This window comes from Pogoniulus pusillus, chromosome 11 (assembly GCF_015220805.1).
Source record: "Pogoniulus pusillus isolate bPogPus1 chromosome 11, bPogPus1.pri, whole genome shotgun sequence".
Classification (NCBI taxonomy): domain Eukaryota; kingdom Metazoa; phylum Chordata; class Aves; order Piciformes; family Lybiidae; genus Pogoniulus; species Pogoniulus pusillus.
The window spans coordinates 13314051-13326298 of NC_087274.1; the positions used below are offsets into that span (position 1 = coordinate 13314051).

The window sequence follows — 12248 nt, forward strand, 5'->3', positions numbered from 1 at the left end:
TATCCCTGAAGCCATTCGAGGTCAAACTTGATGGGGTCCTGCATAACCTGATCTTACTGCAGTGGGGAGGTTGGACAAGATGACCTTCAAGGGTCCCTTCCAACCTGATGCATTCCAAACCGATTCTGTGTGACTGCTCTCCTCTGTGCTCTCTGGGCTGCAGGTCTGGGAATTCAAAGCCTGTGGAGATATTCATGTTGTGGTGCAGAGCAAAGGTGCTTCTTCTCCTAAAAGCCCAGAAGTGATGCTCTGACCTGCAGCTTGCAGGAGGAAAACATTCTGGGGATCACTGATTTTCTACCCACTACTTCACTGCATGTATTGGGTGTCCAGTAGGGATCTTATCAGTGTTTGTAAATATCTGAAGGGTGAGGGTCAAGAGGCTGGGGCCAGATTCCTGTCAGTGGTGCCCAGTGCCAGGACAAGGGGCAATGGGCACAAACTGGAAGCCAGAAGCTTCCACCCAAACAGAAGGGGAAACTTCTTTGTTGTGAGGGTGCTGGAGGCCTGGAGCAGGCTTCCCAGAGAGGCTGTGGAGTCTCTTTGTCTGGGGGGATTCCAACCCCAACTGGACATTGTGATCCTGGGCAAGCTGCTGTGGGTGCCTCTGCTTGAACAGAGAGTGGGACTGGATGATCTCCAGAGGTCTTCTACCTTTCTGTAATTCTATGACTGCTTGGGCAGAGCCCTGTCTGGGGTTGGTTGAACAATTACTGGGCTGGTGATACTGCAGATGTGCCAAGGATGGTGCTGAAGAGCAGAATGGAGGATGCTCATCCATAACCTGCTCCCTGCCTGTGGCTGGCACCGCAGTGAGGGTCTGGCATGTCGTCAAGTCCCTGAGACCCTCTGGCTGTGCCCAACATGAGAGGACACTGCCATCTAGTGAGAATTTGTCCAATTCGGCATCCCTGGAACCATTCAGTCAGGCTGGGCCAGGCTCTGAGCTATCTTCTGTAGTTGCAGACGTTCCTGATGACTGCAGAGGGGTTTGGGTTTGGACGAGATGAGCTTTGAAGACCTTTTGCAACCCAAAGCAATCTGTAATTCTATGACAACAGTTTCAGGTGCCACCAGTGTGCAACGCTGGCTGCCCAGCCTAACCACCGTCCCCATCTCCCCAGGACTGTGCTGCTGCTGAACCGCTCCGAGGTGCAGAGCGAGTTCCTCTCCATCGCCGAGAAGCTGAGCTCCAGCGAGCAGCCCCAGCACACCACTCTGGTCATGCTGCTGGAGCACCTCTACCAGGCCAACTTTGGCACCCGCTGCGACCTGGACAGCCTGCACCACCTCCTGAAGGTAAGCACAGAGAGGTTCAGCTTTGCTGATCTAGTTGGGGATGTCCCTGCTTACTCCAGGACAGAGAGACACTGGAACAGGCTGTGCAGGGAGGTTGTGGACACAAACAGTGGAGTCCTGCTCAAAAGGGAAGTAGTTCAGTATTGTGAGCAGTGGGAGGGTGGAGAGCTGAGGGAAGCTAACTGAAGGATTCCAGCCTCAAAGGCTTCAAGGGGGCATCTCCACATAGCTGTGGATGTCCCCTCCCTGGAGGTGTTCAATGACAGGTTAGATGAGGCCTGGAGCAATCTGGGCTGGTTGAAGGTGTCCCTGCCCATGGCAGAGGGGTTGGAACTGGATGAGCTTTAAGGTCCTTTTCAGCCTAAACCATTCTGTGACTGTGAATTCTTCACCTTGGCTCTGCTCCCCCCAGTCCAAGACCCTGGAGGAGCTCTCAGAGATCTACGCCAGTGCTGCTGAGGCACAGGAGGTGGCAGCCACCACCAGCGACCCTGTCCTGGCCCGGGAGCGGCTGCAGTCCGTGCTGAGGGACATTGCCAGTGCTGCCTCCTTTCCTGCTATCACAGGTGAGGACATCCCCTGCCCCATGCTCCTCTTTCCTCCAGGGTTTTCAGCTGGCTCAGCCCCTGCCACGGCGGTGAAATGTTCTGCATACTGCTCCAGCCTTTGTGAAAGGTGAAATTGCTGTGTTAATGGTCACACTTGATGATGTTAAAAGGTCTTTCCCAACCTAAATTCCATCCTGTGAAATGTCCTCGTTCCCATTGCATTTGACTTCCTGGGGATGATGCCAGCAGCTTTGGTGTTCTGAATGATGCCCAAAACTTGTTTGGGGGATAATCTTGGAGGTCTTTTCCAACCTGGCTGGTTCTATGATGCCATTTCCCACCAACCAGAAGAGCTGTCAGGAAAGGCACTGTGGTCCCTGCAAACTAACTCCTCTCTCTCTCCTCTCTTCCCAGGTGAGGCTCAGCCACGCAAGCTCCACACCATCCCCATCCCCACTGCCCGCTGCTACACTTATAGCTGGGATCAGGATAACTTTGGTAAGTGCAGGGGGTTCCCATCCTCCTGCTGAGACCACAGCCCTCCGCTTCTCATCAGTGGCAGTGGGGTGGCTGAGCAGTGTTTCAGCTTGGCTGGGGCTGCCACCTGCAGCTGACTGTGACACAAACTGTGGCAGGAGCCTGAAAGAGCTGATAACAAAATGTTAGTGTTGGAGGGGGAGGTAGGAGACTGGATGCCAGTGTCCTCCCGATGGGAGAGGATGTGGGCATCAGCTTGGCTGTGATGCCTGCTGTGATCTCAAGCAAAGCCCTCCCATGGGTGGTAGGCACAAGACACTGGCGGCCTCAAACTCATGTTAACAGAGACAAACTATGTAGGACTTAGTCTCCTAGGCCAGGTTGTGCCTTATGTTAAGCTGGAAGAGGTTTGTCCGTGGGGACGTTGGCAGGACGGAGACCTTGCTTGGTAGAAAGCTCCTCTGGGTTGAGTAAGCCCTGCATGTGCTCTGAAAGTAATGGCTGCAAGAAAAGCTTGACTAGACTGAGATGTTAGGACTTTGTGGGGTTGAGACCCCTCTGATGTTCCTGCTCTTCCCCCACCCACAGCAGGCACAGCCGAGGAGCAGGTGCCTTTGCTGCGCCCTCAGCCTGGCCACAGCAGTTTTGCAGGGGAAGCAGCAGCTTCCCGTTCTGCTGAGTTGGTCTCTCCAGCTTCCCCATTCCTGGAAGACTGTTTCTGTTCCTATGAAAGTTGAGTGTTCATTGCAAGCTGGACCAGAGCTCTGCCTGGAGCTTCACAGTGACTCAGGCCTCGCTAGGAGGCCATCTGCAGTGGGGTGGTTTGGGATTTGGTTAGCCACAGGCCTTGCTTTTGCCCCTGCCCTCCAGTTAAAGCTTGTTTGGACACGAGGGTGTTGTGAAAGGAAGGAAGCAAAACCCCCACAGGTGTTTGGTTTTGAGAAGCCAAACATATTGTGACCTCAAGGAGAGAGACATGACTTGTTTTGCCCTGTATCTGAGCACCTCATGGAAGCCTGAAGATGTTGCATAGGTTTTCAGTTCGTTGTTTGAGAGCATGCAGGGGCAAAGAGAGCATCAGCCATGCTCCAGCAGTGTCGTTGCCTGGGATCATCGCATTTCCAGTGGCTGTGCCAGGCCTGACCTCCCCCTGGTTGCCTTTCAGATATCCTCAACGATATCCTCAGCAAAGAGTACAGCGTTGTGGAGCCCATGGTCTCAGAGAACGAGGAAGAAGAGGAGGAGGAGGAGGAAGAAGTGGAGAGCAACGGCTGCTCCCCCGAGCGAGACTCGCTGCTTTCCCCCATCTCTGCCATTTCCACAGACTCTGTCTACTCGGCGCTGTCGGAGGAAGGCACTAAGCCCTCACGGGTGTCCCTCTTCACCACCTCCAAGGACTCCATCTCGGAGCTGACAGTGGCCTCCAGGAGGTCGCTGAAGTCGTTCGTCTCCAGCCTGAAGGACTGCATGGACAGCGGCTACGCCGAGGACAGCGACGAGAGCTCCTTGGACGCCGCGGGCAGGCCGGAGCTGCAGGCGGAGAAGCCCCCGCACAGGCACCGCCACACGCTGACCACCAGGCTCTACAAGCTGTTCAAGAGCAAGAGCCAGCTGGTGCTGCGGCGGGAGCTGCGGGGCCGGGAGCCCTGGGGCCGGGAGCCGCGGGGCCGGGAGCCGCGGGGCTGCCCCCTGGCGGCGTCGCTGCCGCTGCGCCGCGCCGAGAGCCTGTGCGCGCCGCCGGCCGAGCCGCGCGTGCCGGCGCGCTCCCGCCGCGCGCTCTCGCTGCCGCAGCAGGGGCCGGGGCCGGGGCCGCGCCCGCCCGCCCCGCGCCCGCCCGGCCCCCGCCGCCCCTGCAGCCGCTGCGGCGAGCACGCCGAGCCGGGCACCCTGCGCGTCGTCGTCTTCGGCTCCGACCGCATCTCGGGCAAGGTGGCCAGAGCCTACGGCAACCTCAGGTGAGCCGCCTGCGGGAGGGCACCTGCTGGCACGGGCTGCAGGGCTCTCACTCAGCCACGGAACGTTAGGGCTTGGCAGGGACCGCCGAAGAGCGTCTTCCCCTGTACTCGGCTTTGGTGAGGCCACACCTCGAGTTGTGGGCATCGCAATAGAGGAGAGATGTGGAGGTGCTGGAGCGGGTCCAGCGAAGGGCAACGAAGCTGGGGAAGGGCCTGGAGGATAAGTCTTACGAGGAGTGACTGAGGGAGCAGGGGATGGTCAGTGTGAAACAGAGTAGGCTGAGGAGAGACCTCGCTGCTGTCTACAGCTACCTGAAGTGACATCGTGGAGAGGCTGCTGCTGGGCTCTTCTCACAGGTAATGAGACAGAACAAGGGGGAATGGCCTCAAGCTGAGCCTGGGGAGGTTTAGATTGGACATTAGGAAAAGGTTTTTCATGGAGAGAGTGGTCAGGCATTGGAATGAGCTGCCCAGGGAGGTGGTGGAGTCACCCACCCTGGGTGTGTTTAAGGGTGGTTTGGATGTGGTGCTTAGGGCTATGGTTTAAGGTGAATGTTGCAGAGTAGGGTTTTAGGTTGGACTTGGTGATCCTGAGGGGCTTTGCCAACCTGGATGGTTCTGTGATTCAGTCCATCCCACCGTCAGAGCAGGATCACCCAGGGCAGGTCACATAGCAATGCACCCAGGAGGGGTTTTGAATGTCTTCAGACAAGAAGACTTCACAACCTCTCTGGGTACCCTGCTCCAGGGCTCTGTCACCCTCACAGTGAAAAAGTTCTTCCTTCTATTCGTGTGGTACCTCTTCTGCTCCAGCTGTGCTCACCCAGCCCTCTCCCACATTCTCCTAGGCTCAAGGAGAGCACCTGCCCCTCACTGACAAGGTACTTCAAGCTGCAGTTTTTCTACGTCCCTGTGAAGAGGAGCTGCTTGGCTCCAGCAACCCCTCTGATGCACTCCTCCCCATCCCTGGGGGACCCACACCTTCGGGCCCCAGCACAGGCGGTAGGTACCTGCTCTCCACGGGGCTCATGGTGCCACCAGTGCTCTGCTTGGCCCCAGGAGCGGTGTGAAGGAGGTCAGCAGAGTAGGCTGGGAGGACCGTTGGTGTCTCTTCCATCAGCGTGGGTTGAGCAGCTTTTCAGGGTGCACTGGAGTGACCCTAATGTGTCTGATTTCAGGACCCCACCTTGGCTGGGATGGAGAGTAGCACCAATGACATCTCCCACTACATTGGCATGCTGGACCCATGGTACGAGCGCAACGTTCTTGGGCTGATGAGCCTGCCCATGGACGTCCTGTGCCAGGTATGTGAGTGCTGGTGGGGCTTGGTGTCCTCCTTCCCTGAGGTACAGGAGAGCTCAATGGGAAGATTCTGATCATCACTGGGCCCCCCTGATCCTGTACAGGAGGCTATGCTACATGGACATGAGATGAAGAGGGCAGGTTTTTGATGGTCAGGGGAAGCTTTCTGACCCCAGTAGGGTGCAGTTCTTGGCACTGGGCTGTGAGTACCACATACTCCCATCAAGTTTATGACTTGTTCTGTCACCACAGTCAGCCAAGCCTGAAGCTGAGCCCCAGGAGGACTCACATGAGCAGTTACCCATCCTGGCAGACATGATCCTCTACTACTGCCGCTTCGCCACACGCCCTGTCCTGCTGCAGCTCTACCAGACAGAGGTAGGCAAAGGGGCTCAGCCTTTGCTTTGTGGGGGTGAAAGTGGGGGCCTTCTGCCTGTGCCACCAACTCAGGACCTGCCTGTGACATGATGGATGTGGGGCACAGCCACCATGTACTGGTGAGGCAGTGCCCATGGTGCTTTGGCCAGTGGTCCTGGCTCAAAGACTGAGAGCATGCAGGTCCTGTCCAGACAATCCTTCAGTCACACCAGCAGTTTTACATCCAAATCTCTTTCCCCATGACACAAACTGGCTCCTCTCAGTGCCAGCAGGTTGCTCACGTTGCTGGAAGTCCCTCCAGTGCTCTGCTCTACAAACCAAGCCCCTTCATGAAGCCTTTTTAGTACCACTCTCTGTATGCACAAGGTAGAGGTGGTGGGCAAGGTTGGATGCATGGCTGCTGTAGCTTCTTCCATGCTGGGATATGGGACTGACTTCAGTGGGGCCATGGAGAGCAGAGCTGCTGCTGTCCATGGGATTTGTGTCGTCCAAAGCAATGCCCAGACCTTGCAGTTAGGCTCATCATGAGTTTTATTTCACTTGATGGGGGTCAGAAGGACAGGACTTCTGGGGACCATCCAGTCCAACCCCGCTGCCTAAAGCAGGGTCACCTAGAGCAGACTGCACAGGGACAAGTCCAGACAGGTCTCCTCACCACCATGTCTCCACTTTTCTTCCCCTGGCAGCTCACCTTCATTGGGGGAGAAAAGATGACTGAAGTCTTCATCCATTCCCTGGAGCTGGGCCACTCGGCAGCCACTCGGGCAATCAAGGCATCGGGTCTGTAGCTGCTTCTGCACTCACAGCCTTGGGGTGGAGGTCTGCAAACTGCTGGGCATGGAGATCATAGAATCACAGAACGGTTTGGTTGGAAGGCACCTTTAAGGGTCATCTAGTTCTAGGCAGATTGTGGATGCCCCCTCCCTGGAGGTGTTCAAGACAGGATTGGATGAGGCCTGGAGCAACCTGGACTAATGAGAAGTGTCCCTGCCCATGGCAGAGGCAGTGGAGCTCAGTCTTTAAGCTCTCTTCCAACCCAAACCATTCCACAATTCTATGGTTTCAAGGCTGATTTAGTGTGGGTCTAAACGTGGCTGGAAGAACAGGAGCTGGGCTTGCAGAATGGCCTTTGATTGCTTTGTGTGTGCCATGGGGCACTGACCCCTCTGCACCAGCACAGCCACTGCCCCTTTCAGTCCCTCAGGACTCCTGGTTGGGCTTTGTGTGGGGATTTGGGATTTCTGAGCTGGATTAATCGTGTTCAGGCAGTTTTTTTCAAGCCACCTTTTTCTTTTGGCCTCTCTGTTTTGTGCTCCACAGCTGTGTTCAGCAAACTGTTTTTTCTCCTCCTCCCTGTCTGTAGGTACTGAGTGTGCTGCTGGGTCAGGAGCCAGCAGAAGAAAGGGGATAAAAAGAGCTCTGTGTCACATTTCCTCCTTTTTTATGCAGGTCCAGGCAGCAAGAGGCTTGGCATAGATGGGGACAGAGAAGCAATCCCACTCACACTACAGATTGCCTACAGCAAGGTGAGCACGTGGGACTGGCACAAAGACAAAATGGAGGAGAAAACCACTTCAGTGCTGGGCAAACAGGTAGTAGCTGGTGGCTGAGAGGAGGAAATGCCAATAGTCTGCTGTGGCAGCCCTAATCCAAGCCCAGATGAGCCAAACTCAGGGGACGTTTAGGTTGGAGATAAGGAAAAATTCCTTTGCTGCAAGAGTTGCAAGAGTGGTCAGAGATTGGCAGAGGCTGCCCAGGGAGGTGGTGGAGTCTCCATCCCTGGAGGTGTTCAAGAAACCTGTGGCCATGACACTTTGAGACATAGCTTAATGGCCATAGTGGTGTTGGGTTGAAAGTTCGACTCAATCTTAGAGGGCTTTTCCAGCCCAAACAGTTCTATGGTTCTATGAATTCCCATCCCTGGAGGTGTTTAAAAGAGGGAGAGATTTGGTGCTGAGGGACATGGTTTAGCAGCAGGCTTGGTGGAGTAGAGAATGCTTGGACTCAATGATCTTAAAAAGCTTCTTCAGCCAAAGCATTTCTGAACTCAAGCTGTCTACTTGTTGGCTAACCTTGGCTGGCTCTTCACTCCTCTTCAGCCCAGTAAAACAGGCAGTTTACACAGATGGAATGTACACAGAATTTACACTGCTGGACTTGCACCAGGGGAGGTTTAGGTGGAAGGTGTCCAAAGAAGGGCCACAAAGCTGATCAGAGGTCTGGAGCTCCACTCCTCACCTACAGGAAAGCTGGGAAGGGACTTTCTAGGATGTCAGGCAGTGATAAGACTCGAGGGAATGGAACAAAGCTAGAAATGGGTAGATTCAGACTGGGTGTTAGGAAGAAGTTCCTCACCATGAGGGTGGTAAGACCCTGGAAGGGGGTTGCCCAGAGAGGCAGTGGAGGCCTCATTCCTGGAGGTGTTCAAGGCCAGGCTGGATGAGACTCTGGACAGCCTGATCTAGTATGAGGTGTCCCTTCCCATGGCAGGGGGGTTGGAACAAGATTATCCTTGTGGTTCCTTCCAAACCTGACTGATTCTATGATTCTATGACATGAGGAACAATTTCTTCCCCAAAAGAATTGTCAAGCCCTCAAGCAGTGGTGCAGTCTCCACCCCTGGAGGGGTTTTAAAGCTGTGTGGATGCGGTGCTGCAGGCCATGGCTTGGTGGTGCCCTGGCAGTGCTGGGTTAATGGTTGAACTTGATGATTTGGTCTCTTCCAGCCTGAATGGTCTTTTTATTTTGTCTCTTGTATTTTGATTGGTCCTTGCAGACAGCTGTCAGTGGAAGAAGTCACTGGAATGACGTTGAGAAGGTCTGCACATCTGTCAACCTTAGCAAAGCCTGCAAGAAGCATGAAGAACTGGGTGGGTAGAGGTAGTCCTTGTGGCTTTGCACAGGGAACAATAGGAGGGAGTGGTGGAGAGATTAGACAACGTGGACCTTCTAGCTGGAGCAAAGGATGGATGTGTGAATGTAGGAGATATATGGAAGGTACCTGCTGTTCCCTGAGGCTTACTGTAGTCCTTGGCTGTCCTTAGCACCACATCAGAGACAAAGGGTATTTGATGTCCCTCTCTCCTAAAGCTTCCAGCCAGGGAAATGGGAAGTCCATTAGGAATGGGGCTGGGATGGATTCAGGCAGCAAGACGACCACTGGAGACTGGTTCTTTCCAGAACAGTTGTTGAATAAGGAGGAGAGCCAGGTATGAAGTAGTTAGATGAAGCAGGACCAGAGGAGAAGGGGATGCTTGTCCTGCTGTCCACAGCAGCTGTACCTTGCAGCCAGCTTTCAGCAGGCTCTCACTAAGTGATGCTTCAGCCTGGTGGCTTCCTTCCTGCAGCTCCAAGATAGCTGCCTGCCACATGGGTTTGCTTCAAGGGTAGTTTCTAACCAGGCCTTGGTATGGTGTTATAAGGCTTTGAAGCTTCTAAAAGCAGCAAGACTATTGGTCAGTGTGTGGATTTAGAAGCAGTAGTTGGTGGTGTTTGCTTCAAAAGGGCTCTTTTGGCCAGCAGACATCCAGCCCTGAGTAAACTGAGGTGTGCCTAGTTCCTCTTTCCTCATGTGCTTAATGTCTGGCAGATGTGTTGTTTGAGAGCACAGAATCAGGGCAGAATTGATCTGCTAAATAGGAGACATCTCCTGCATGCCTCATGGAGTCAGCCTAAACCTTTGTCCCTCTTGGCCCTTCCCCATCAGTGAAGCCATGCAGACAGCCCTGGAAAAAGCCCAGTAGGAGTCAAAGTCTTAGGTTCTCTGTACCTTGAGTTGGCTGTTTCTGATCTAGCTCAGGATCTCCACTTGTGCTGCCAGTGCTGTGGGTTTGCTTCAGGGGTGTCCTCAGTCCACAACGGAGAGAAACTTCTTTATGAATCTCCCTTCCTTCCAAGAGAAGCTCAACCCTCCCTTGCTTGTCCCGGTTGGGTCTCACATTGAGCAGTTTGACCACAGGATGTCACTGTGATTCCAGGCATTAAAAAGGTGGAGTGCAGGAAAGACCATGCTGGAAGAGCTGGAATTTCCTCGTGATGATGGGGCAAAGTTTTTTCTCCTGTTTAGGTCCTAAAATACTCAAATGTCCTTTTCTGCTGCACCTTCTCTGTATCTCTACTTTCCTTCCACGTGAGGGAAAGGCAGCTACAACTGTTCTGCATTTTCCCCAGCACTGGGAATCCTGCTGAGAGCCATTGGTTTTGGGATGCTTTGGGGGCTTGAGAGGACCACTTGATGGGAACCCAAATGGTCCAGAAGCCTCACAGAGTCACGGAATGGTGGGGGTTGGAAGGGGCTGCTGAAGATCATCTAGTGATAGAGGTCACCCCAAGTGACAAGAGTCTTCTTTTGTTGCAGCCTCAAAGACAGAATGTCTAAACCTAACCATGACAGAGGTGGTCAAGAGGCAAAACTCCAAATCCAAAAAAAGTTTCAATCAGGTAACTCAAATCAGGGGACTTTCACATTTGGTAACAGGAGGTCAGCTCAGCTCAGCTGGGAAAGAAGCAGAGCAGAAGAGGTTAATTCCTTGAGGATCCATTTGCTGTTGGCCACCAGGCCTGCCTTAGGAGTCCTCAGCTCTCCTGCTCCCCTCTTCCCACAGGGAAAGGCACTGAGCCCAGCAGCTCCCTCACTCAGACTCTTCTCTATCAGCAGATAAGTGTGTCCCAGATCAAAGTAGACAAGGTCCAGATTACTGGTGTCCAGTCCTCCTTCGCCGTGTGCTTGGACCAGGATGAGCAGAAGATCCTGCAGAGTGTCACCAGGTAGGAACTGCAGCAGGGCTGGCTGCCTGCTGCAGACAGCACTCCAGGGGTGGTCTGTCCTAGGTGTAAGGACTTGGCCATGATGTGTAGGTGGCCACAAGGAAGATGAAGTTCTCTATACATTGGTGGATCTACGCCAGACAAGGTAGCTCTGAGCTCTCAGGTGCATTTAACCTCATGGCATGGATGGTCCTGCTCAGATTCCCAAAGCAGTTACTCCATGACTGCCACAGTCTAAAAGGTGGTCCACAGCCAACAGTTCAACTCTGTCAGCAAGACCAGTCATAAGCCTGAGGAAAGCTATGGAAGATGAGTGAGGTGTTGGAAGAGCACTGAGCAGAGCCTGGAGCATCCAGACCTCATTTGAGTTCTCCATCCTGTTGGGAGAAGGACCCACGGTCTTCATGGGAGACACTGGGCTCAAACAAGGATTGTTCCATTGACTGCTCATCCACCAGTCATGTCCTCAGGGCACCAGGGCTCCTCAGCTAGTGGAATTTGAAAGCTCACTGTAGACTCCATGAGCACAAAAAGATCAAAGCAGTTGAACCATGGGTCTTAAGAATGTGCAAGCATTTTAATTTGTCCCTCAGAGCAGAACTCTGCAAGGTTGTGCTTCTGATCTTGGATCTTACTTCTTAAATAACCCCAAAGAGAAGTGTTCTACTCAATTTGTTTGCTGTGCAGCTCAGAGGACTAGTGGGAACTAGGAAAGGAGCTGCTGCCCTCTCTCCAAAACTGAGGGATGCAAAATTTCTCATTTTCCCTAACAGGTGTCAGGAATTGCTCCTCATGGGTGCTTCTGTTCTAGGTCCTGTTTTGAGCCAGCTCAAAGACCTGAGCCCTCAGCATTCCAGCTCCAGTCCTGTTAAAGACAGCACTGGTTCCTGCCTGGCTGCACCTGAGGACCATGACTCTCAGCCCCACACTCTGCTCATATCTTGGTTTCTTCTTGTTCCTCTGCAGGTGTGAGATCTCTGTGTGCTACAGACCCCAGGACAGTGATCTCTTGGAACTGAGAAGGTCCTCTTTGCCTCCCCAGGACCCCTCTGAGCTTCATTCTCTCCATTGTTTACCTATTGCTACCTTCAGTGGAGCACTGCCATAGAAGAGCCCTGTGTCCTTTTCAGACCAGACTCCCATCCAGCACCAGGCTAGGCTCTGACCAAGGAAGCTGCCTGGCCTCTTTTGGGCTGGAGATGGACTCAAGTCCAAGATATCCCGCAGCCAAGGCTTGGAGTGGTGACCAAGCTGCTCCTGGGCTGGGCTTAGCCCATGCTTGGGGAATAGGAACACCTGTGTTGTGCTCTGGTGTCTCTCAGGGTTCCTCAGAAATGGGAGGAGAGTGGTTTCTGTGAGCTCTCCGGCTGGTGGAGCACACTGCCAACAGCTGGGTTAAGAGGGCAAGGCGAGGGCAGTGACGCTTCCCTGCCAGCAGCGGTGCTGTGGCTGTGTGTGCCAGGGATGGCATGGCCAGTAGGATCTAGGGGGGCATTTTGGAAACCCAGTGTCCTTGGTTGGG

General features: G+C 53.9%; 1 protein-coding gene across 1 annotated transcript in view; it reads left to right on the forward strand.

The window, feature by feature from the left end:
- The window catches only part of PIK3R5 (phosphoinositide-3-kinase regulatory subunit 5), a 35646-nt gene extending 23398 nt beyond the window's left edge, over positions 1-12248 (forward strand). The window contains exons 6-18 of the mRNA XM_064151777.1: positions 1125-1299; positions 1712-1865; positions 2262-2345; positions 3490-4279; positions 5128-5281; positions 5458-5583; positions 5834-5959; positions 6646-6739; positions 7409-7485; positions 8736-8829; positions 10317-10399; positions 10617-10726; positions 11693-12248. Coding sequence (XP_064007847.1) covers positions 1125-1299; positions 1712-1865; positions 2262-2345; positions 3490-4279; positions 5128-5281; positions 5458-5583; positions 5834-5959; positions 6646-6739; positions 7409-7485; positions 8736-8829; positions 10317-10399; positions 10617-10726; positions 11693-11834 — 2209 coding nt within the window. The 3' untranslated portion in view covers positions 11835-12248. The remainder of the gene's footprint in view (positions 1-1124; positions 1300-1711; positions 1866-2261; positions 2346-3489; positions 4280-5127; positions 5282-5457; positions 5584-5833; positions 5960-6645; positions 6740-7408; positions 7486-8735; positions 8830-10316; positions 10400-10616; positions 10727-11692) is intronic.